Source organism: Girardinichthys multiradiatus, chromosome X (genome assembly GCF_021462225.1).
Source record: "Girardinichthys multiradiatus isolate DD_20200921_A chromosome X, DD_fGirMul_XY1, whole genome shotgun sequence".
In the NCBI taxonomy this organism is placed as follows: Eukaryota; Metazoa; Chordata; class Actinopteri; order Cyprinodontiformes; family Goodeidae; genus Girardinichthys; species Girardinichthys multiradiatus.
Window position 1 is genome coordinate 31,157,148 of NC_061817.1, and position 26,213 is coordinate 31,183,360.

The 26,213-nt window shown below is 39.7% G+C and overlaps 1 protein-coding gene across 1 annotated transcript; it reads right to left on the reverse strand.

The window, feature by feature from the left end:
• Positions 1-25,677, reverse strand: LOC124863228 (F-box/LRR-repeat protein 20-like). Its single transcript, XM_047357526.1, has 15 exons — positions 25,414-25,677; positions 16,907-16,968; positions 13,439-13,493; positions 13,251-13,325; positions 13,040-13,134; positions 12,862-12,930; positions 12,688-12,783; positions 11,343-11,469; positions 10,863-10,937; positions 6,817-6,947; positions 6,659-6,719; positions 6,488-6,532; positions 6,337-6,393; positions 6,011-6,223; positions 1-2,675 (listed from the first exon to the last, which is right to left on the reverse strand). The coding sequence occupies exons 1-15, from the start codon at positions 25,453-25,455 to the stop codon at positions 2,568-2,570; spliced, it is 1,311 nt and encodes a 436-aa protein (XP_047213482.1). The 5' UTR covers positions 25,456-25,677; the 3' UTR covers positions 1-2,567.
• Positions 25,678-26,213: the final 536 nt, after the last annotated feature.

Below are 26,213 nucleotides of genomic sequence, written 5' to 3' on the forward strand. Positions count from 1 at the left end.
TTAATAATATAGGTATATATTTATTCATAAGTACATATTTCTTTATAATGGTTAATTATAAAAAGAAAGAAAAAGGAAAAGATTTACAGTAATCATATGAACTACAGTCACTTTGAAAACTGCTTTTTTTTTTTTTTTTTTCTCAGGTGTCAAATCTACTTCCAACACAGACACTGTTGATTCAGCTTCTTCTGCTCGTCTGTCTTACTCCAGTGTTTAGGACAAAACGTGAATTAAACAAACAGAACTGGAGCGTGATGACTCCACCTTTATGTAAACCAGGGAATATAGAGCTCCGATATGATAGATAAGATAGGAGATTGATACTGTTCTGGAAAATAAGTCCAGTGTGGAAGCTGTAGTGTTTTTCTTTTTTTGTAGCATCAAATAACATTTTCTTGCTGCACATGAAACCTCTAGGAGCAGCCTGAAAGCATGTCACTGTTAGCTGCACTGGAACTCGAGGATTGGAAGATACTACATCCAAGCTCAAGGTCTGATCTTCTGGAGCACAAAGAGTTAATCACCATACTTTAAGCTTTTTGACTCCTCTAATAAATCCTCCCATCAAACTCCTTTGAAACAAAATTCACACTAAACAGAATCATGATTTTGGATTTTCCTAATGCCAATTTGTTGCAGCACATGTTAAATTGGTGCCCAATATTGTAATTTATCACTTTGTTTGAAGCAGTTAGGCAGAGGACATTATGGGTAAAGGGTTTTCTTATCAAAACAAGGCAAAATAAAGAATGGTTTTGGATGGGGATAAAAAAAAAAATCATTCTGCTGCACTTAGATCCTTTTCCTTGATTAAAACATTCAACTATAATCACCCTAAACTTGTATGTAGATTAAAAACAAGAAAAAATAAAAAAGTACAATTGCACTGATGCCAACACTTCCCATGGACAAATGCTACACATTGAGTTTAAACTTAATGAAAACAAACTCCATCAGATCAACTAGGATTGAAAATTGGGCTTAAACTCATTCCGCAGAGACTGGACTCATGACTTCAAACACAACGGAGACAGAATCCAAACCACAGCAAAACAAGAGGGAAAGACTCAGGGGAAATTACAGCAAGGAGAAAAACAACATTTATATAAAGAGATAGAATGAAGCAGGTGTGAAAGCAGGACTTAGTAATTCAATACTTCAAAGGGCCAGGAGCTGAAGTCCTTTAGAAGATCCTCCGCTGCAGGCCAAGATTGTGCACTCCTCAGATTCAGCCAGCTTCCCCTTTAAGCAACTCTAGGGTCACTGGTCCCAGACAGACAGAGGTGCTCCTGCAAGGCCTCATAGGAGTTGAGGAGTTGTGACTCTCGACCTCAAGCGTGTGCGTCCTTTGTCCTCCACTCAAAAAAAAAAAAAAGCAACTCAAGGAAATCAAACTAACTGAAAGTAGACAATTTTAGATTGTTTTTTTTAAGTTGGCTTTATCTCTCCATTGTCCTTCGACAGCTTGAATTCCTGTAGTGATGCCACCCCCAATCTACGCCTTCTTCTAGGAAAAAAATCAAATAAAAAAGTTTGTTGTCGACATAAGCTGTAACAGACCAGCATCAGTTCGCCTCAAGACTGAGAGCTGGCTCAAACTCTCCAGCAAATCAGTATGTAGACGAGCATGCTCGAACTTTGCCGGATCTTCCTTTGATTGGAAGATATCTCTGTCCCCGTCTTACATCATTGTCCTGTTGAGCTGGCTTTGACTCTCAGTCCTTACATATTTACATTTTATATTTAAAAAAAGACTAGAGTTACATGCAACATTTGGCATCTTTTTAAGTCCCCACTTGTGAGTCTGAGTTTTAGAAAAATACTTCTTTTTCTATTCTCTTCAGTATCTTGAAGCGTCTGATTGCTGATTGTAACGGAGAGAGGTAAGAGGACAACAGCTGTGAGCGCCAGCATGTGATGTTAGTTAATGTGTCTGCTTGTTTTCTTTTTACTGTAAGTGCAAATAGCTGCAAGTACTCTTAAAGGAACAAAAATAATTGTTTTCTGCTGCTGTGGATTTGTTGGAGGTGTTGGCAGTTTTTCAGCTACGTCACTGCTGCTTTTATTTAGACATACTCAACAAACACTGGTCTTACTCAAGTGCTGTCCTGTCACGAGGTAGCTTTTGAGTGACCTTCAAAACTAGAATTGGAAGGTTAAATGTGTGTGTGTGTGGGGTGGGGTGGTCTCTGTAAAATGCCTAGTTTTATTTGAAACAGTTGTCCATACTTCATTTGATTGAAAGTAAAATCCTATGGCACTGATGAACACAGCTGTTATTCACATAGCCCCTCTTACTAATACTGAAGTCAGCACAGATTGTGCTGATGTTCGGATCTGCATTATCCATGTATGATGTGGGATTCAAAACCATTTTTGAGAACGTTTATCCAGAATCCTGTTGGGTTGTTTGCTTCTCTCCCATTCTCTGAAGCTCAGAAAAAAGGAAGGGGAGCGGACACACCAGCATGAAGTCTTTTTGTATTCATTTCTTTATACAGAAGATGAGAAGGTGTGTCAATGGGTTGCGGGTGCGGGTACGAGGGGAGGGCGTTGTCTTTGCATCATAGCAGAATGCAGCAGCGGCAGAACCTCTGACGGCTGCCCCCGACGGACGGAGGTGGAGTGACAGGAGCGAAGTACGCGTGCACTTTGATGTTAGGCAGATGAGTCTGAGGGGAGGAAGAGAAATGGAAAATGTGTTAATGCCTCAAAAATACAATTTTTTGGCGGCATCACTTCAGTCAGTTAATGTAACTGGAGTGGCAACAAACTCTTGTTTGCCAGTGTAGTCATGCTATGATTAATTTGCATTGAAATCAACCAGGCAGGCCTGAGATCAAACGATGACGAGCCCAGCTTGGGTTTACCAGCTTCATGTGGGTGGTGCAATGACTCAGAAATCAGCTTGGAACAACACAGTGCCTTGAAAAAGTATTCGGTCCCCTTGAACTTTTCAACCTTTTGCCACATTTCAGGCTTCAAACATAAAATTGGTAAGTTTTAAACATGCAGGGTAATCAGTGAACAGATTCAAATATTTTGTGAAGAATCAACAATAAGTGGGACACAATCGTGAAGTGGAATGAAATTTATTGGATGTGTCAAACTTTTTTAACAAATAAAAAACTGAAAAGTGGGGCGTGCAATATTATTCGGCCCCTTTACTTTCAGTGCAGCAAACTCACTCCAGAAGTTCAGTGAGGATCTCTGAATGATCCAATAATGTCCCAAATGACTGATGATGATAAATAGAATCCACCTGTGTGTAATCAAGTCTCCGTATAAATGCACCTGCTCTGTGATAGTCTCAGGGTTCTGTTCAAAGCGCAGAGAGCATCATGAAGACCAAGGAACACACCAGGCAGGTCTGAGATACTGTTATGGAGAAGTTTAAAGCCGGATTTGGATACAAAAAGATTTCCCAAGCTTTACACATCCCAAGGAGCACTGTGCAAGCAATCATATTGAAATGGAAGGAGTATCAGACCACTGCAAATCTACCAAGACCCGGCCGTCCCTCTGAACTTTCATCTCGAACAAGGAGAAGACTGATCAGAGATGCAGCCAAGAGGCCCATGATCATTCTGGATGAACTGCAGAAATCTACAGCTGAGGTGGGAGAGTCTGTCCATAGGACAACAATCAGTCATACACTGCACAAATCTGGCCTTTATGGAAGAGAGGCGAGAAGAAAGCCATTTCTCTAAGATATCCATAAAAAGTCTAGTTTAAAGTTTGCCTCAAGCCACCTGGGAGACACACCAAACATGTGGAAGAAGGTGCTCTGGTCAGATGAAACCAAAATCCAACTGTTTGGCCACAATGCAAAACGATATGTTTGGCGTAAAAGCAACAAAGCTCATCACCCTGAACACACCATCCCCACTGTCAAACATGGTGGTGGCAGCATCATGGTTTGGGCCTGCTTTTCGTCAGCAGGGACAGGGAAGATGGTCAAAATTGATGAGAAGATGGATGGGGCCAAATACAGGACCATTCTGGAAGAAAACCTGTTGGAGTCTGCTAGAGACCTGAGACTGGGATGGAGATTTATCTTCAAACAAGACAATGATCCAAAACATAAAGCCAAATCTACAATGGAATGGTTCACAAATAAACGTATCCAGGTGTTGGAATGGCCAAGTCAAAGTCCAGACCTGAATCCAATTGAGAATCTGTGGAAAGAGCTGAAGACTGCTGTTCACGAACGCTCTCCATCCAACCTCACTGAGCTCCAGCTGTTTTGCAAGGAAGAATGGGAAAGAATTTCAGTCTCTCGATGTGAAAAACTGATAGAAACATACCCCAAGCGACTTGCAGCTGTAATTGCAGCAAAGGGTGGCGCTACAAAGTATTAACGCAAGGGGGCCGAATAATATTGCACGCCCCACTTTTCAGTTTTTTATTTGTTAAACAAATTTGACACATCCAATAAATTTCATTCCACTTCAAAATTGTGTCCACTTGTTGATTCTTCACAAAATATTGCCCTGCATGTTTAAAACTTACCAAATATGGACCTTCACACTGTATGGACCTGAATCACATGAATCACTAGTGTGTGATGTTAGTGTTGGAGCTAGTTTTCTGCTTTACGTAGACACCCAATGGAAATAAGTATTAAGATTGAGAAGTTTATTTTATAACTAAATCAAAAACAAGGCCCGTCAAAATCATTATGGAGGCTCTTCTAAATGATCTAGATAACTTCAAGTTTAAAATACTGTTTGATTAACCTCTTTGTGCGCAGAAAAGACAGACAATCATTGGGTCTTTTTTGGATTAATCATCACAAAGTAGTATGATTAAATTTGACATGGGTTTTTTAAACATCAAAAGGCTAAACAGTGTGGATCAGTATTCAGCCCACTTTACTAAAACAGTGAAACTAATTGCCTATGAACATTCAATACTTCAAACCTTTGCTGATACAACACAAGTCCAGACCATAAAGTAATCACCCCTCCAAGCACCCAGAACGTTTTGGAGAGTGGTTACCGGGCAGCTTCTGTCGTTCAGATCTCAACTGGACAGAACTGAAATACAAGACCTAAATTAATGAAACGCAGGGCAATGTCTAATCTGAATATCCACCCATGTCAGCTGCATACAGATATAACCTAAAAAACCAAAGTAGCGTTGCCCCCTAAATGATTTGTGGCAAACTGCAAGCATGAAGAAGGTTCTCTGGTCAGATGACACAAAGGTTTACTTTTTGGCGTGGTGAGAAGGAAAAGTACCACAGCTTATCAACCTGAACACACCATCTCCACTGTGAAACATGGCGATTGAATTATTATGGAGATGCTTTTCTTCAACAAGGTTAACTGGTCAGTTGATAAGATGGATGGAAATAAATACACAGCAATCCTAGAAGAAAACCTGTTGAAGGTTGTTAAAGACTTCATAGTAGGGTGGAGGTTCAGCTTCCAGCTGTACAACAAAATCCAGACCTAAATCCAACTGAGAAACTATGGATTCACAGACACAATCCACTCAATTTAACTGAGCAAGGGTTATTTAAAAAAAAAAAAAAAAAGAATGTCAATAAATACATGTGCAAAGCTGATTGACACTTAATGTTGTGTTGCACGGTTCACAGTATTAAGAGGGGTTGAATACAAATTCATGTCACATTTTATGGGGTTGAATTTGTGAATCATTTTGAAAACCCATGTATAATTTTACTTACAGGTAACAGTCTTGCACTGTGTTTGTCACATCATTGCATAACTGCATAATTGCAGTGAAATACACTGATGCTTGTGTATTTACATACAGTGAAAAATAAGTTCCAGTGAAGGACCAAAAAAAAAAAGCATCCGAAGCCGTTTGGCAGATAAGCGTCTCAAATCTAATAAGTCTCAAATCACGTTTGGGCTCTATTTAATGTAAAAAAAAAAAATCACACTACAAGAGGCATACTTTGCCTTCAGGAAATGAATGTTTACAGAACATTACGTGTGTGAATAAACAGTCACTACAGTCAGCCAACACAACTTACTCTTAGTCTTTTGATGCCTGCGCGGGTAATCTGCTGGCAGTCATAAAGCTCAATGCGATCAAGACTGTGGCAGCTCTTCAGGTGCTCCAATGAAGCGTCTGTGATGAGGGGGCAGTTGTCCAGCTCGATCACCTCCAGGCGGTCGTGAGCGCAGGGGCCGCTGCCGAGGTGTCTGATGCCATCGTCTGTGATCAGCTCACAGTGAGACAGACTCTGAGGGAACACAGCGGCGCCACGGCCCCAGCATAGTTACTCAAAACAAGCAAAGAAGTGATTTCACATGTGAAAGAAGCAAAGATATGATGGAGAGGGGAGCCCAGACTCACCAGGACTTGCAGGCGAGGGCAGTGAATGGACAGCTGGATCAAAGTTCCATCTGTGATCTGGTTGAAAAGGTGGAAAAAAAAAAATCCTACTCTTTAAATATATATCCCCCCCCTGGACTGTAGAATCCATACTTTAAATATCTATATTCACCTGCACACATTCTTCTAAATCCATCTTCTCAAGTTCATGGCAATTCTGCAGCAAATAAAACAACAAAATTAATCTTACTTAGATTTTTTTTGGTTCTGAAAGAAAACCACAGTTTTACATCTCAAGCTTCTGTTTTAAAATACATGCATTCAAAAGGCCAAACACTCTTACCCTTGCTAATGTAGTAAAGCCCACATCTGTAAGCTGTGAGCAGCGAGCCACTTCTAATATTCTGAGAGAAGAAAAGGAAATTATGAAATAATTACATTTGTTTTTGCAGGGTGTTAAAAGCTGGTAAATTCCCAGTTATGTCGGGTATTCAGATGTACCTTAGACGCGGACAGTTTTGTCCCAGGGCGTGCAAGATGGCGTCTGTGATGTTGGCACAACCCGACACACACAAAGACTGCAGGCGGTGACAACCTCGACAAATAATAATGAGGCCCTCATCTGTGATCTGCTGCTCATTTGAGGGTACAAAAAAACAAACAAACAATCTTTACCTTACAATTTTTTACTCTGCTGTGCTCTCAAGCCATGAAGAACAAAATATGTTTCCACTCAAACTCTGCTTAGGAAAGCATTTTGTTTTTCCCTGCGTTTTTCTTAGAAGTCGAATTAAAAATATAGGCAGACGTGCTTAAACAGAAAGATCAGAAAATCAACAGAATAATCAGAAATAGTAGAAAAACCAACACACAGGCAATTTGTAACATAAGGAAAGTCTATTTAAAAGTAGAATACATAGAATTTACCACTAACACATTTAAATTAGATGTAATTAAAACACATCAGGCAGCTGCAGGAGCATCTTACAGTGAGTGTTGGTCACCAGAAACACAGGGCGCCTTGTACAAACATTAGACAGCATTACCAGCAACGATGGAGCTTTATGTCGGGTACGGGGCAGTTTTATGAGGAGGGCTAACCTTAACAACATGGTGCAGAATGAAAAGATGTCAGTGACTTCTGGTACCAATTGGTTCCATCATATGGCAACTAAGAGATCTTTATGCACCTTATGCCATAAATAAGTTTGTGGCCCATTAACTTAAAGATGTCCAAATCTAATTTGAAGTATCAAGCTCCCTGACTAAAACCAACTCCTGGCACCCGTTGCTGGTCTTCTTTCTGAACTGATGTCAGATGCACTCTGAGCAAGCTTCATGGCTGCATTTTGCACGGTCAAATTCTAACAAGGAGGATCATTTTTGCCACATTTTGATTTGCACACAATTAACTGGAACAGCAAAATAACATGTTAAAGTATCATGGGGTCAGATCAAAACAAAGAGTAAACACCCTCACTTCTCCACTTCATGAACATCAGGAGGAAGCCATGATATTAATGATGATGCTGACTGTGTTTGGCGTCGTAGATATGCATTCAAAAACGTAAGAACATTGTGCACAACACCAGATCCATCTCAAGAAAAATGGATTAGGGCTACAACTAAGATTGCTAATCAATTAATTGGTCAATTATTTTTTTTTATAAATCGATTAATAATTGGATAGCAAAAGGTGTTTAATAGAAGTTTTTTTTATACAGAATTTGAAGCTAAAACTGTGCCACTTGAGGAGCTCTGGATTGAGCATATTTACAAACAAAAAAGGTTTTCCATCTTGAATGCAAATACATATATTTTTTGTGTAATTTTGGCCTAACTGGGTTGTTCTTTTTGCAAATGGCATTTTTTAGTCTCTATTCTCCTGTTACCGATTATTCGATTACTAAATTAGTTGCCAATTGTTTCAATAAACAGTTAATTACAATTAATCCGATTGTTTCAGCCCTAAATCAAATACTACAAATTTTGAAAACATCATTGGTGAATGACTTGTAATACTTGTGTGTTGCACATCATTTGTCGACACTAAGGCTACAGAATGTTATAGGCATGTACAGTACAGTGCTGTGTAAGAGCATTTGTCCTCTTACAGGTTTCTTTTGTTTCTGCTTTTTATTCACATTTTCATTTTTCAGATCAAACAAATTCATATCGGACAACCTGAGTAAACAGCTTGAAATGCTGATTTCATTCACATTTTAAAAAGGGAAATAGGCTGTCCAAACCAGCCAGAAACATTGTGAAACAGTAACTGCCTACTTTGTTAAATCATGAATAATTGCGACCAACCAAAGTTTTATTTAATCAATTTCACCAGTCCCACACAGCTGTGACCTGTAAGAATCAAGAAAAGCCTCAGACCCAGTCAGACAACATGAAGCAGGATAAAAGATCTCAAAAAGCTACAAATCGTGCCCACAATCTAAAGAAATCCAAGAACAGATAGGAAACAAAGCCCATCTGTCTGTAAAGGATTCAAGACTTTGGGCCTCTAGTGCACCACATTAAGGGCAGTTATTCACAAATGGAGAAAACACGAGACAACCTACCAGAATGAGTTGAAGAGTGCATAGATGATTCCTCTAAAATATATTAAAAGAACCCAAAAACAATATCTAAAGCACAACAGGCTTCAGCATTCAGGACTCAACAAAAAGAAGCAAAAATGGCCATGGTCCATGGTGAAAACACCTACTGAGCAAAAGGAACACAAGGTCCAGCTCGCATTTGCTTAAAAAAATAAAAATAATAATAATAATAATCTTCATTAACCCCAAGACTTTTGGGAAAATACCAAAGAAAAGTAAACCTGTTTGAAGGTCTGCCTCCCAGTAAAACTGGTGTAAAACTAGCACAGCATTTGAAAAATGAACATACCTACAGGGTCGTGGGAGCGTGACTGTCTGGGGCTCTTTAGGCTTCAGGACTTGCTGTAAATGATGGAGCCATGAACTCTGCTCTCTAGTAGAACATCCTAAACGAGACTGTACGGCCATCAGCTGATGACGCTAAACTCAAGAGCACTTAAGTAATGCAGCGGAACATTGATTCATAGCACACCAGCAATTTCACAAAAAGTGTTTCTACATTGGCCTAGTAAAAGTCTGGAATTAAATCCGACAAAGATGCTTTCACATAACCTGAAATGTGCCCAAAAACCAGTGTTCTGAATTAAAACCATTCTGCAAAGGAGAGTGGACCAAAATTCGTTGATGGCGATGTGAAAGACTCGCTGCCGGTTATCACAAACACTTGATGGCAATTTGCTGCCGATGAGAATGACGCAGTTTTCAGGTTTCGAGGTGGGCTGGGTTGGTATGGGCAGCTTCTCCCTTAAATAAGGTCATCATTTGAAAAAATACCAAACGCCAAAAATATTTAAACTCAAGGTTTAATGTGGTGGATCAAACATCCTTGGAAACTATGTTAATATTTTTGAAATAAATACATTTTAAAAGCCTTTATCTTGTTTAAGCTATTACTCAGAGATTTAGATTAATGATAGATTTTATCTTCTTGACAGTGGGAGAAAAATAAATCCGGGAAAAACAAATAATGCCCCATACTCCATTGTTCTACTGGACTGATCCAGTCCAGGAGAATAAAACATCTAATTTGATACTTTCATAACTGCATAAGAGTGATGATTTATCTGTTAGATTCCAGTAGGAGGAGTAAGTGTGGCACTAAATGTGCAAAACTGTATTTGCATTTGCCGTAAAAATGCAGATGTCGTTAAAAACTGTATTCAGTTATTTTTACTTCAGAAGTTAAACAAAATAACCCATGAGAAGTATCTAAATATCTACAGAAGCTGAACTTACCTTCTGCAATAATTTCATAAAATGATAAAGTGGTCTGACCCTCATCTAAGCCTAATTATAAGCACATAACACACTGAATGTATTCAAAGCGTGGGAGTGTGAGTGCGGTACCAAATCTCCCCTGCTTGAGTCGTGACCTTTATATAAGATGCATTAGCATAACACATTAAGAACTATTCAGGACTTAAGAGTTATAGATGACTGGAAAGCATTTTGGAGGAAGCAGGATGAGGACTTTTACAGCACATGTGACATATGGTATTACAAGTTACTCTTAAGTTTAAGGGGGAAATCCTCCCTGAACATTGATGCTTTATCACAATGATCCATGTGTTGTTTGACGGCTGCTGAGCACCAGACTGGTAGCGTATCAAGTTTGTCAGAGAAAATAAACACTAAATACCTTAAGATAATGATTTTATTCATTTCTTAAGGACACTGAACAAAGCTTTTTCCCTGTAGCTGTACCTTAAGGACAATTGAACAGTCAGCTAACTTTATTGCGGTATTTGAGAATATAGAGAACACAAAGTGCTGAACTACTTGTTCCATAAGCTATTAAAGAATGTCTTTAACGAACTTTCTGCAGCATCAATGCAGAGCTTCTTCAATACACTGTAAGATGCATCTTAAGTCATAGCAACATGAAATATTCCTTGCATTTGAAAACAAACGTCCTGTCATTGCAAGTGCACTTACTGAGCATGTCTGCAGGTTGAGTGTGACCAGCTCTGGACAGTGTGCCCCGATATGCTTCAGGGCCTCGTCTTCAAGCTAGGGGGGGAATTGACAATAATTAGATGATCAGGTGTTAAATGGCACCTATCTGTTTTTACAAAATACTTGAACGCAGCCTTTCAAAGAACTCGTTTAACACTTAGAGTGATCCGACACCTTGAACCATCTTTAAATGCAAGGTTGTTGACTGTTAATAAAATGGCTGTATACAACATTATGCTTGCTGTAAATAGTGATCGCCATGTCTTTTACCAGAAACATCCCCTGCTGAACAGGAAGCTACTATATCCTGTTTGCTTATATTTAATAAGAAATCAATACAAGGAACTGGTGTTATTCTGAGAAACCAATAGAATATCTTATTTCCAAAGCAGTGCTCTGCTGATATAATTTCACACTGAATAAAACCATCTGCAGCTCATTCAGCACCCTCAGCAGTACCTGTGTGCAGCCCTTAAGGAAAAGGCCTTTAAGTCCGGGACAAGAGCGCACCAGAGCCTGGATGCCATCCTTTGTGACCTGATCACACCAGGAGATGTTCAGCTGCTCCAGCAGAGGACAACCCTCACTAACAGAAGTGTGGTGAGAACAAATGAGAGGCAGTACAGCAGCAAAGCCATTCAGAACCAGAATATAGTGTTTTCTCAAAATAATTTCTAATGTTAATGCCAAACAGTCTGTAAAATTAATATTGAAGCAAGAAAAAAATATACAGTACTGTGCAAAGGTTTTAAGCAAGTGTGAAAAAATGCTGTAAACAAAGAATGTTTTCAGAAACATAAATGATGATTATTTATTTTTATCAATTTACAAAATGCTAAGTGAGAAAACCCAAATATACAGCCAAAGTCATTAAGAACTATCTTCAGCTTAAAGAAGAACAAGAATTACTGGAAGTGATGGTATGGCCCCAACAGAGCCCTGATCTCAACATCGAATGTGTCTGAGGTTACATGAAGAGACAGAAGGATGAAGAAGCCTACATCCACCAAAGATCTGTGGTTAGCTCTCCAAAATGTTTGGAACAACCTACCAGCCGAGTTCCTTCAAAAACTGTGTGCAAGTGTACCTAGAAGAACTGATGCTGTTTTGAAGGCAAAGGATGATCACACCAAATATTGATTTGATTTAGATTTCTCTTTCGTTCATTCACTGCATTTTGTTGATTGATGAAAATAAATGATTAACACTTCCATATTTGAAAGCATTCTGTATTTGCAACATGTTTTCACACCTGCCTAAAACTTTTGCAGAGTACTATGTATATAAAAAAGGTCCTTAAACTACGACTTTCTAAAGCAGCGTTCATTTCAATTTCAGCATTGAGTCTTCCTGAGTTCACACCTATCATCAATTAAACTGAATCTGATTTACCAGAGAAAAAAAAAATTTCTAATGGGGAAAAACTGGGATTAACTCCCCTACTGGGGTTGTCCCAACATTAGCATCCCTTAGCTTAAGACATGGTGTTACAAAGTAATGAGGTTAAAATGATCTCATTTTACATATGTACCAGCCAGCCTGTGTAAAATGTCCCAAACGCTTGTAAAGGTATGCGTTATGGCTTGATGAAATCACACTTAAACCTCTGGACTATTCCCAAAGGTACGTTTATCACAAACATCCCTTTTGTTGTTATTTTTATTTGTCCCCAAACAGATTAATTTGTCATAACGACTAAATGATTTATTAAGGTCTTATTTTTTACATCTCAAAAGATTTTAAGAGGTGGGTATATCACTGTACATTCTGCAAACACAAACGACCCTGTACGGACGCAACGTACCTGAGAGCTTTAAGAGACAGGTTGGTGATTGAGGTACAAGAGGCAAGGTCCAGGTGCTTTAGCTTTGGACAGAACTTACTGAGGCTATTACACGTGCTGCAGAAATGGAGAAACAAGTACGCACTGTCAAGAAGAAAGTGTGTTACAGCACTGCTACATGAGCCAAACACATACCTGTCAGTAATCTTGGTGCAGCCATTCAGGCTAAGAAGCTCAATATTCCTGCAGTTCTGTGCAAAGGTCCTGAAGAGGCGCATCGATATAACAGCAGTTAAACAGTACAAATTCTTCCTGTTGAATGTTTGCACTAAATCTAAATTTTTGATTAGCCCAGATTTTCGGCCAAACTCACCTCAAGGCGGTGTCACCAACACCCAAGCAACCCCTCAAGCTCAGTTTTCTAAGGAAGCCTCCACATCGCTTTGAAATGTTCTCCACCACTCGACCCTGCAACAAAACCCAAATAATTATTATCTATCACGTCTATGACTTTCTGTTAGCTTCTCAGTAACATCTTAAGTGATCGACATAAACGGTAAGTTAGTCACTTAGGATTTGCTCACCTCAATATCCCTCTGAAAATCAAAGAGGTCAATTCGCTGCCAGTTGCTGCCATCCAAGGCCAAGACATTCCAGGACTGAGAGCGAAGAGGGAGAAACAGACATTTAGAATCAAAGTTTGTCTTATGCTTTCCAGCTACTCACACATGCAGAAAACATGCAGATATGCAAAAGGTAAACACAGACTCACACGTGAGACCTGGGCACATCGACAGAGTGTCACCACATCCAGAAAGGAGAAGATTCTGGAAGACAGACAGGAACCAGTTAGAGCCTCTGATCCCTGTAGCTGGAATTTGCAAATGTGGGGTTTAGATAATGTTGCTTCAGTTTTTATCTATCCGTCTGTCTGACAGACCATGACAGCTCAACATGTTGGCAAATTATCTTCGCAGTGATTAGATGCATATAAGTCCTTTGGAAAACCTCCTTTTCACTGTATTTTTGTCAGCTAACTGCATTTGAGAATAGTTATATCGAAAGCATACACAAATCATTAAAAACTTCACAGTGATATAGTGAGAGGATCAATTGCAGTAAGAAGCTTTCAGGACATCCCAGAGCGTCCAGTAAGCACCAGGATCATTTTCTCTAAAGGACTGTTTGACAAATCGGCGAAGGCAGAAGCCCATTTAAAAATGGGCATGTTTTTTAAAACCTGTATTTGAGTGGCTATGATTGCTGTGAATTTGTAAACAGTGGGTTTTTATGTTAGTTTTATTGTTATCATAGTAAAATACCACAAAATATAATCCGAATCAGTTTTATTCACCGCGTTTGTGCACACAAACAAGGAATTTGACTTTGGTTTTTGTGCTCTTAATGAAGACATTTTAAATATAAATATATAAGAAGGCAAATAAAATGCGTGTTTTTATTGTATATATGTATACAGTGTTTTCACAAATACAAAAACATGGTTGAATTAGTGCAAATATGCATGGAATTGATCAGGACACTCTGACCGGTAAATGTTTATCAGAGTGAACACCTGGGGAAAGAAACTGTCTCTGTTGCAGCTGGATTTTGTGAATAGTGCTCTGTAGCACCAACCTGAAAGTAAAGGTCTAAACAGTTTGTGTGCAGGGTGTGTGGGGTCTGCAGAGATATTAGCTGCCCTTTTCCTGAGCTTAGACCTGTACAAGTCATAAATGGAGAAAAGGTCAGCCCTGATCATCCTCTCTATAGACCTAATTGTTCGTTGCAGTCTGGATCTGTCCCGTTTTGTGACTCAGCCAAACCGTACAGGGATGGATGAACACAGGACAGACTGAATTATGGCGGTATAGAAGATGACCAGCAGCTCCTGTGGAAGGCTTTACTTCTTGAGTTGCCGCAGGAAGTACCGTCACTGCTGAGCCTTTTTCCAGACCTTAGAAGGTGTGAGAACCATCTAAGGTCCAGAGAAAAGGTTGTTCCTAGGAACTGGAGGTGATCCACAGTAGGCACAGCGTTGTTGAGGATGGTGAGGGGAGGCAGTGTGGGGGGTGTTTGCTGAAAGTGCACCATCATCTCCAATGTCTTGAGCAGGTTAAGCTCCAGATGATTCTTAGAGCACCAGTGATCCACACCTGGCTGTATGCAGACTCGTCAATGTCCTGGAACATACCAATGACAAACAGCGTTGTCATCTGCAAACTTCAAGAGTTTCACAGACAGGTCTGCTGAGGTGCATTCATTTTTGTAAAGAGAAAGGAGGAGTATGGAGAAAAATCCACAAACAGGATCCGGTATACCCAGATCCTGTAGATTCTGCAGGGCCAAGTACTCAGTGCTTCTTTAGTCTTATGCGGCTTCCTCAGATGTGAAGTGAACCATGATGTATGGTTTTTGTATATGGGAAAGGTCTTGGGCTGCACACGTCTTGACAAAAACTCATGTAGGAAGTATTTCAGCAGATCAGAGGTGGAAACTTCAAAAAACACTTCAATCTGTGCAGTTTAAGCAGGTCTGTATCATCTGCATTGACAGCTCCGTCCACTTCCCAACAGTCCGAACCACAGCCTTAGAAGTTTTTAATTTCTGCCTATAGATTGGAATGAGATGAAGCAGGCAGTAGTCAGAAAGTCCCAAAGCTTCTCTAGTGAAAATGCGATATGCATATTTTTAAGCTGTGTTACAGAGGTCTAGTGTTTCTAATCTCCGGTGGGACACTAAATATGCTGTCTGTATTTTAAACGTTCATAGGAGAGGTTTGCACTGTTAAAATCCCCAAGAACAATAATGAGAGAAGCTGGGTGTTTTTCTCCAAGTCTGTTATCATGATAAAATTAAGTCCATATCATCCACTCCTAGCACAGTATGCTCAACACTGACAGTGGATAGGTACGTGTACATCTGCACTCAGTGGGGCAACGATATTAGGAAAACAACAGCAAAAGACACCATATCTGTCCAAGAAAACCATTAAGAACAGGCTAAAATCCCACAGACAAAATAAGAAAGGACAGTAGATGGTCTGATGGTTTATAGTCCAACATATGGCAAAAATAATTTATCTGGAGAAGAAAAGGTGAGGACTAAGTTGTGCCAACCAGGAAAGATCACTACACACACACACATGTAGGGTTGCTTCTCATCCAGGATAAATCTTAAGCCACTAAACAACATTTGCGTCACTGCCAAGAACTTAAATGAGTGTAGGTTGCCCTCAGCTCAACTATGCATCTGCTTCCACCCACATCACCAGGCAGTGAGTAGATTGGCTGATGTCACTAAATTCAAGCAGAGTAGATGCTTCCTCTTACTGTGAGAAAGCTTTGTTTTATTAGAAAAAAGGGTCAAAAGTTAAATATATACAGGATCCTACAATGTAGCGAAAACCATAGTGGGTTGAACTAGGGAAACAGCAAGTTGCAGCACCATCTGCCTACCTCAGAAATTGCCGCTCTGCACCTTGCCAAGCAGTCGCAGTGCAGGGAGATTGTCTGGCATGGCTGAGGCTTGAGTTATGATGCTCATTTTCTGTTTACGAATGAGTTTGAGGTTTTTTGTTGTTGTCTGAAATCAACTTAAATGTTTTATAGCCACCAGCATCTGTTTTTAATTACACTTATAGCATTCAAGGAGCAGAGCAACTTGGGTAACAAAAGGGAAAATGGGTGGTTGGGCAAGTCAGCATACATGATATGATTGCAAAATGCACGTGTGTGTGTGTGTGTGTGTTCCTGTCTTGGCATCACAGTGAGAACCATTTTCCCGATTTCACCATCAAATTGAGGACCGTTTGTACCAAAGTGAGGACATTTTGCTGGTCCTCACGACCTATTTTGCTAACGGTTAGGTTTAGGACTAAGGTGTGAATTGAGCTTAGGTTAAGGTTAGGGTTAGGGATGCACTGGTAATAGTTAGGTTTAGGGTTATTGTCAGGGCTAGGGCATAGAAAGGGTTGAAAATGACTGAAAATCAATGGAAGTCAATGGGAGTCAACAGATGGTCCTCAAAACAAGAGTGTGTGTGTGTGTGTGAGTGTGTGTGAATGTGGTGCTTAAGGCTTACAGAAAGAAAAGGTTGGTGCACATGGGTACCATTGGTTTTGCTTTTGTTGATTCAAATTGAGAATGTGAAGTATGAAGTAGGTAAAATGCCATAACCCCCCCTCCCAAATCTTAAAAAACATGCAGATAAGCTGATTCGGGGGTTTTGAAATGTCACTCACCGTAGCAACAGCTCCTTGGGTAACTTCTTATTGATGACCGCCTCGTCACTATTTGTGAACATCTGAAACAAAATAAGAGGATAGTGGTGTTGCTGGCTTGTCTCAAAGCGACTTAGCCCCTAAAAAATAAGCCCAAATCACAGACAGGTAAACTTATCTGCAGACGATGATTGATTCAAAGCCAATTTTTTGTAATTCTGGTGACTGACTGGAAGTAATGATGCACACAAGATGGAATTTGGCTTTCCCAAGGAAAATCAGCAGGAACAGACTTTGTCTTGTGGACTACCAGATGTAACGGCCTTTGCTTTCATGTTATCATTTTTTATGTATTTTATCTGAATGTTCTGTTTACACAACTGTCCACGTCAGGAAGTTCTAGGAGTCTACGCCAGAGTCAGCCAGTTTGCATCTTACACGACTCTTTTCCTGCAAGCATCTATTGCAATTTCAAACAAATAACTACATACTGAGAGACCACAAATAAAATCCTTTAATTCTCTTACAAACACACAAAGGTCTTAGCATACAGAAACTGTAAGTTAACATTTATTATAGATGCAGTTTTCCACAAACCCACTGTCTCAAAACGAAAGGATACCCAGTTGATTTCTGGGAAAAAGTCAGGCTGTGCTAGATTGCAGAATGGAAGACTATGATGTTTGGAAGCACCCGCAGATGAAGCAACAATCCTTTTTCACAACGCAGGCTTGTGGAAAAACACATCCAACCCAAAGCATGGGTTCACCGAGGGCTTTGCTGCAACAATAAATTTAGTATTTTCTTAATCCTGATCTGTTGTACGTCAGTTAAACAAATCAGCCATCCAGAATTAAAACTGAATTAGGAGTTTATTTATTGTCTTTAAACAATAGGAATAATTTAAAGCACCCAACAACCGGCTACTTTAATTACGGGCGTCCAAAACAACACAATGGCGGGACTTCAACCCATTCATAAGCAGACAGAACAAACTGACGTGTCGGCCGGTTAAAATTAATGCCTGGACTTTTAAAGAGCCAGTGAGCCTTCAGTCAAAGCCTTTCTATGAGTCTCATACGCACACACACAGCTGTCTATACAAGGGATGTGTAAAATTTTGAGGGAGAAAGAAGGGACAGACATTCGCTGTTTGGATTTGGGGCAAACCGGCTGTGACAGCTCGCCTTTCCAGAGTACTTCTTTTTCAGCCAAATAATCCAGGGCCATTTCCAAGGAGGCAGATGCACGTGTTTACCAGGCATACACTGTCCCCTTTTGTAATCCAACATAAAATGAACCTGATGCAGCATGAATAAAAGCATTATGCTGTCTCCACTGGTCAACTATAATCAGTAAAGCAAGCCTAGGAGAAAGCTTAAAAAGCTGCAACCTCTAGCTAAAGATCACAGTGAAGCACAGAGAAATGACTTTAAAATATTTTAGTACGGTACTATTCCTTCGCTGAAAATGGATCAAATGGGAGAATATGTAATGTATACATTTACCATCTCTCATTTTAAAATCATTTTTGTCTAGGAATCTATGGAATAAGACACACAAACTGTCTCTGTGATAAAATGTGTAAAAATATGCATTACTATGCAACAGTTATTTTTTAATTGGGATAAAAACAAATACGGTCCTTTGCTAAAGTACTCTTTTCATTTCTATACATTTGGCTTAAAAGAAGTTAGATTTTCCTGTAATCTTTCAAAGACAAATTGAGCAATTTTTCTTTAGGTTTCTTTACAGACACAGATGCTTCCCCTTATAGGGCGGCATGTTCCCTTTAACTCACTTAACACAGACCAATTAATAATCAGGAAGTCAAGAAATGAGCCAGTATTAAGTCTATGCATTGGTCAGTATGAGATTCTCATGGTATGAGGGTTATTTATCATCTAGTTGCTTTTATTTAAAAACTGAAAAGCGACAAGTATTCATATGGCCGCTAAAATAATTTAACAAACAGATTATTTTCTAAAGTTATAAATATGTGTTAGTGAATGGGTGTTGTCATAATACATAGACTTCAACAAACAGAGCAAAAACACTCGTTGAAGTGGACAATTTAAAGTGTCTTATTGTGCAGAGTATTATATATTACAACCACTTGGCTCTTTATAAAGTACCAAGCAAATCGTTACCATATTTCAAATGAAAAAGCATTTTCAGAAATGCTTTTTCATTTTAAGAATGTGGCTGCATTGTTTGACTCATAAATGAAATTAGTAATCAATAATCCTATTTGCATTTTAATTTTCTTCTTCAAGACTGCTCATTCTTTCACTTAATTAAAAAGAAAAAGACATTTAAGATTTATTTTTCAAAATATGCCCCAGCAAATAAGATACCAAAATTCAATTTGAAATGTAAAATTTGAAAATGAAAAAGCATTTCCAGAAATGCTTTTTCATTTTAAGAATGTGGCTGCATTATTTGACCCATAAATAAAATTAGTAATCAATCATCCTGTTTGCATTTTCTTCTTCACGACTGCACATTTTATGCCATAATCAAAAAGAAAACAAAGCAGACATTGCTTTTTCGTTTTTGTGGTCTGCCCAGAACTCGAAAACAAAAAAGCATTCCGAGCGGCGGGCGCAGCAGAGTGACGTCAGCAGCCGCTCTTCCTCAGCTCCCTGCTGACCGAGCTACCCATCTTGTTCGGTAGGGGGCGCTGCGCACGTCTGCATTGGCTGTGGCAATTCCACCACAGCCTGCCACCGGAACTGCAACAGCGTGCCGCAGGATGGCAGGGGATTCCGAGAGGATGCCAGAAGGTGCCAGACCGGCCGTAAAACTTGCCAATATATTGCCGCTGTTTTTGTGTAAGCTGATGCTGATTATCGGCAAATGGGTTGTCATTATTGTTATAGCCTGTTACCTTTAAATAATGATTTCATTATTGATTATTATTATTTAATAAACAGCTTTAGACCCTAACATAAGGTGATTGTATTTACTTGACATGGAAAATAAATAGCACTACAGGTCCTTCTCAAAATATTAGCATATTGTGATAAAGTTCATTATTTTCCATAATGTCATGATGAAAATTTAACATTCATATATTTTAGATTCATTGCACACTAACTGAAATATTTCAGGTCTTTTATTGTCTTAATACGGATGATTTTGGCATACAGCTCATGAAAACCCAAAATTCCTATCTCAGAAAATTAGCATATTTCATCCGACCAATAAAAGAAAAGTGTTTTTAATACAAAAAACGTCAACCTTCAAATAATCATGTACAGTTATGCACTCAATACTTGGTCGGGAATCCTTTTGCAGAAATGACTGCTTCAATGCGGCGTGGCATGGAGGCAATCAGCCTGTGGCACTGCTGAGGTCTTATGGAGGCCCAGGATGCTTCGATAGCGGCCTTTAGCTCATCCAGAGTGTTGAGTCTTGAGTCTCTCAACGTTCTCTTCACAATATCCCACAGATTCTCTATGGGGTTCAGGTCAGGAGAGTTGGCAGGCCAATTGAGCACAGTGATACCATGGTCAGTAAACCATTTACCAGTGGTTTTGGCACTGTGAGCAGGTGCCAGGTCGTGCTGAAAAATGAAATCTTCATCTCCATAAAGCTTTTAAGCAGATGGAAGCCTGATAGCTAGCTGCATTGACCCTGCCCTTGATAAAACACAGTGGACCAACACCACCAGCTGACACGGCACCCCAGACCATCACTGACTGTGGGTACTTGACACTGGACTTCTGGCATTTTGGCATTTCCTTCTCCCCAGTCTTCCTCCAGACTGTGGCACCTTGATTTCCGAATGACATGCAGAATTTGCTTTCATCTGAAAAAAGTACTTTGGACCACTGAGCAACAGTCCAGTGCTCCTTCTCTGTAGCCCAGGTCAGGCGCTTCTGCCGCTGTTTCTGGTTAAAAAGTGGCTTGACCTGGGGAATGCGGTACCTGTAGCCCATTTCCTGCACACGCCTGTGCACGGTGGCTCTGGATGTTTCTACTCCGGACTCAGTCAACTGCTTCCGCAGGTCCCCCAAGGTCTGGAATCGGCCCTTCTCCAAAATCTTCCTCAGGGTCCGGTCACCTCTTCTCGTTGTGCAGCGTTTTCTGCCACATTTTTTCCTTCCCACAGACTTCCCACTGAGGTGCCTTGATACAGCACTCTGGGAACAGCCTATTCGTTCAGAAATGTCTTTATGTGTCTTACCCTCTTGCTTGAGGGTGTCAATAGTGGCCTTCTGGACAGCAGTCAGGTCGGCAGTCTTACCCATGATTGGGGTTTTGAGTGATGAACCAGGCTGGGAGTTTTAAAGGCCTCAGGAATCTTTTGCAGGTGTTTAGAGTTAACTCGTTGATTCAGATGATTAGGTTCATAGCTCGTTTAGAGACCCTTTTAATGATATGCTAATTTTGTGAGATAGGAATTTTGGGTTTTCATGAGCTGTATGACAAAATCATCCGTATTAAGACAATAAAAGACCTGAAATATTTCAGTTAGTGTGCAATGAATCTAAAATATATGAATGTTAAATTTTCATCATGACATTATGGAAAATAATTAACTTTATCACAATATGCTAATATTTTGAGAAGGACCTGTATGTGTGACGTGTTGAAAGGATGACGAAGATTTATTGCACAAACAGCCGGTTTATTATAGAGCACGAGCGGCTATTCTGAATTGTCACTCAAAGAAAATTATAAATAAATGCTTAAAAACAGTCAGTCAGTCAGTGGCTGCACGGTGGCGCAGTTGGTAGCACTGTTGCCTTGCAGCAAGAAGGTCCTGGGTTCGATTCCTGGCCAGGGGTCTTTCTGCATGGAGTTTGCATGTTCTCCCCGTGCATGCGTGGGTTCTCACCGGGTACTCCGGCTTCCTCCCACAGTCCAAAGACATGACTTTTAGGTTAATTGGTAACTCTAAATTGCCCTTAGGTGTATGAATGAGTGTGTGTGTGGTTGTTTGTGTGTTGCCCTGCGATGGACTGGCGACCTGTCCAGGGTGTACCCTGCCTCTCGCCCATAGACTGCTGGAGATAGGCACCAGCTCCCCCGCGACCCACTATGGAATAAGCAGTAGAAAATGACTGACTGACTGACTGCTTAAAAACACGCTGGATGTCCCAGGCCATAAGGCTGCCACGAGGATGCCACAGCCTGCCACCGGAACTACCAGTTCTGCCTGCCACTGCCACAAATGGAGCTCGGCCCCGCTGCAATTCAATCAATTTCTCGGCACATTTGCAATGTAATGCAATGCAGAAGTGCACAGCGCCCCCTACCGAACAAGCTGGGTAGCTCGGTCAGCAGGGAGCTGAGGAAGAGCGGCTGCTGACGTCACTCTGCTGCGACCGCCGCTCGGAATGCTTTTTCGAGTTCTGGGCAGTACTTTGCAGGCAGACCACAAAAACCAAAAAGCAATGTCTGCTTTGTTTTCTTTTTGATTATGGCATAAAATGTTCAGTCGTGAAGAAGAAAATGCAAATAGGATGAATGATTACTAATTTTATTTATGGGTCAAATAATGCAGCCACATTCTTAAAATGAAAAAGCATTTCTGGAAATGCTTTTTCATTTGAAATATGGTAACGATTTGCTTCCATATAAAGGAAGCCTGTATTAGTTGCTTAATTAATCTACATGCTCAAGTGGCAAGGAGACTTAAAAAGATTTTGCTGCTCGAAGCTTCCCAATTGCAGTTTTAAAAAACTGCTGCTTTGATGATCCTTTAGTTTTAAACATCACTGCATGTGTCTTTTATAACTGGGAATATTTCAAATCAATCAAATTTGTCTCATTTGTAAGAGAGGGAAAACTGTAGTAGCTTTCTTTCAGCCAGCTGACAGGGAGTGCCCAGCAACAGGTGCGGGAAGGTTAGTACTTCTTTACTATAAGCTCCATACAGCTCAAGTTACCATAGTAGTCTCTATGTCATCACATTTGGAGAAAAAAAAAGTTAAACCATAAAAGTGGATTGACAGAAAACGTTAGGGTTAATGATACCATAGCTTTTAGCATATCTGTAGCCAATAATTAGTCGAGATTATACACAACTCAGCAAACAACCACATTTAATTTATAAACTCTTTACAAACAGCCCATCATAAACAAACCTATTATTCCCAAAACTTTTGTTACCTAAAACACATAGACATACAGTTCTAGAAACAAAACAGCTTTTGTCCACATTGCTGGCATTAAGTGGATAAATCAACAGAAGGAAAAAAAACCTTTTTAGTTGCTGTGTTAGGTCTTCGATGAAGAATATTTACAAATGAAAGTTTTTCAAGAGAAGGAAATACAGCTTAGGTTGTTTGGGTTATGAGCCAGCACACAAAGACTGCATGTGAATATAGGACAACTTCCGATGAGGCATTTCAAAGTAAAAGTCGAGGAAACATTTACCTTTTGCACTGAGGTCTATTAGTCTTGAGACTAATAATTACCTGAAATAAAAGTTTCACCTTACATTTTAAATCGAATGTTGACATAATACTAAAATTGGCGAAACCTTAATAATGAGGGATTTCACCAGATATTTTTAAAGTCTAATTAAGTAGGTTATCATTAAAGGTTACCCAACTATTTGGACATTTGGTTATAGACACTATGCGGCTGAACATTAAAAAGATATATATAAACAAAAGTTGTAAAAGCAGCAATTTCTTTCAAACCATGGCCCATAAGCATGAGGTCTGAGGGCAGACAGCAAATACCCAAGAATTGGCTGACTGACAAGAATGCAGTATGCTGAAAGGTATTTCCTGATATGGAATTTAAAATAATTCTCCAAGGAGGAGCTCAACTTGTGGACAGTCTATATACTGGCATTTTGACCCTATACTGTCTGCTACTCTAAATTAAATCAATGGTTTCTAAAACTGCTACAACTATTTAAAAAAAAAAAACAATCTTTAACTCTGATGATTAAAAAACTACTTTGCCATAAAGCCCATTCTGATATACTGTCTGAATAAGGCAGTCACAGTGTGTGCCTAGAAACTAATTATCAAAGTCATACAGTCATTAAAGAATTGGTTTACATATTCCTGATTCGATGTTTCCAGCAGGCTGGTTCAGCCAACAGAGCTAATTTTTCCCCTTTGCCATTTCGTACCCAGTTTTTCAGATGTAGCTCCTTGCCACAAGATGTTTAGTGTTAATCATGCATCACTTCGCAACTGCTAAACACTTTTCAAAGTAATTTTCTATAAAGCACACAGTCTACAGTAAAAAAAAAAAAAAAAAAAAGCGTGGTTAGACAACTTCAATAAATAATATCTACCATTTTCAGCAATCAGAACAAAGGTTAATGGAGTATAATATAGTTTTCAAAAAGAAAATGAATCCTGATATATTATACTAAACACTGCTATTCATGTCAGTAAGTTGTGAAAATATTTAACCATCTTAAAAACAAACTAATAGAAAATAGTTTAGGTACACAAAAGGTACAGAGAGGTTTAGGGACAGAATAGGGGTGCAAAATTTGCAAAAATAAAATTAAAAAAGCATAAATGCTCAAGGAGGGTTTGGATAGAGGGGGTACACTTCACAAACACATTACACTCTTAACATTACATCACAAATATAATGCAGCAAATGTTAACCGACTTATCCCCTTGAAACACTTTTATACTTTAGACCCAGTTCAGCCATTTCCGGTTTCTTTCTGTCAGAATTCCAGTTAGCTTCAGCAAGCTGGCCGCAGCTGTTGGGCCAGAAGGTAAAACGGCCTGAATCTTCTGAGTAGTCAGCTGTTGCACCGTTAAAAATAAATAAAACCACACACAAATCCCATGCTAGCTGGGGATTAAACAACATCAACTGGCTACACCGGCCAATGTCACCGGAGATACGTGGTATATGTAAACATCTCACACAGATAGTCAACTAATGCAAAGTTTCTGGATATACTTCCGATTACTTTCTGCGTCTATCTCCCGGTGGTCGTCCTTCTTATCAACGCAGGTTATATTGAGGCAGTTTAGACTCATTTGTTTGTATATGAGGGTAACTCTTACGAGCAGAGGCCCCCTTTACCACCACACCGACCACAGTTATACACAAATATCGGGTTAGCCCAAACAAAAGCCGTACATATATTACATTCTAATATATTTATAACAGAGGAAAAGCTGTTTAGTTTGGTCGACTGAAAACAATTTTCATGACTCAAACTATGAAAGTTATGCTTCGGCGTGCTCCGTGGCCTCGTTGTCTTTGTTTTGACGGCGCAAATATAAAGAAGTGAACATTTTAAGCACCAGGTTTAGCCTTTAGCCGAGAAAGAAATGCGGTGTTAGATGGCAAATAACGCTGTGAGTCCCCAGAAAGATGAAACACAAGGCATCGGACGTGTGTTGCCCGAACAAAAACAACAGTGTTTTGACCTAATCCTAAACACCGACTGCGGAAGCTGCAACGCCGTTTTAAAAATAATTACAGCGACAGCCATTGTTCGGAACCGCATGCTAACGCCTCTAATGGCTCGGTCCCGTCCGAGTCGCTGACTGTCAAGTCAACATACGTTGTTAACTCACCTCAAACCGGCTCCGCGAAACGCCGTTTACCTCCTTCCCCATGTCGGACGCTGGTTGCAGACTCAATGAGCTCGCCGTAGGCGCTGGAGAATGGAAATGTGGGCCCGTTCCACGATAATCATGTCATCTCCCGTCGCTCCTGGGGTTGCGAAGTTGTTGCTTTAAGGCCTGCAACACAAACGACAAGTCCTCTTGTTTTCTGGTTGAGAAAAAATAAGATTTAGTGGCAGCAGACAGCCAATAAACCACTTCTCCCTCTTATCTACTCGCCTTCTCCTCCTCCTCCCCCCAACAGCTTTTTATCCATCCACACAATAGCCCAGCAGGCATGGGAGCCTAAAACTATGCCTATACCACTATGGAAAATTAAATATAACCATATTGGTCCAAGCCATGTATTTTTTTTTTTTTGTACGCAGTAAAATTACTATTTGGATTACTTGTTCGCTGGAGTTTGAAGATAACAGTGTGAGGTGTCAACCTTTCAACACGCTCACGTAGCACAAAAACGAGCCTGACAGGTTTCATGAGCTAATAAAAACGATTACAAATATCAAATTCTAACAAAACTAAACAATTTGATCACAAAAATACAGAGAAAATGCATTATTCTAATGTATATTTCCTACTACTACAATTACTAAACAATCTACTATAATTTTTACAGCTTAATTTTAGTGGAGTAACAGAGAGGTGAACACGACATTTAGATTATTTTGGACCTGTATGACTCAGTTGGCCATTTAAATACCACAGTCTATCACATTGACATACATTGAGACTTTTGTTATTACAGTACG

Excerpts from the sequence above, each read along its gene's own strand:
- LOC124863228 (XM_047357526.1), bottom strand. The coding sequence starts at position 25,455 with ATGGGGAAGGAGGTAAACGGCGTTTCGCGGAGCCGGTTTGAG. Across the intron at positions 13,135-13,250 it reads ATTTTCAGAGGGATATTGAG|GGTCGAGTGGTGGAGAACAT; the intron begins GTGAGCAAATCC and ends GTTTTGTTGCAG. Across the intron at positions 10,938-11,342 it reads TCCTTAAGGGCTGCACACAG|CTTGAAGACGAGGCCCTGAA; the intron begins GTACTGCTGAGG and ends TTCCCCCCCTAG.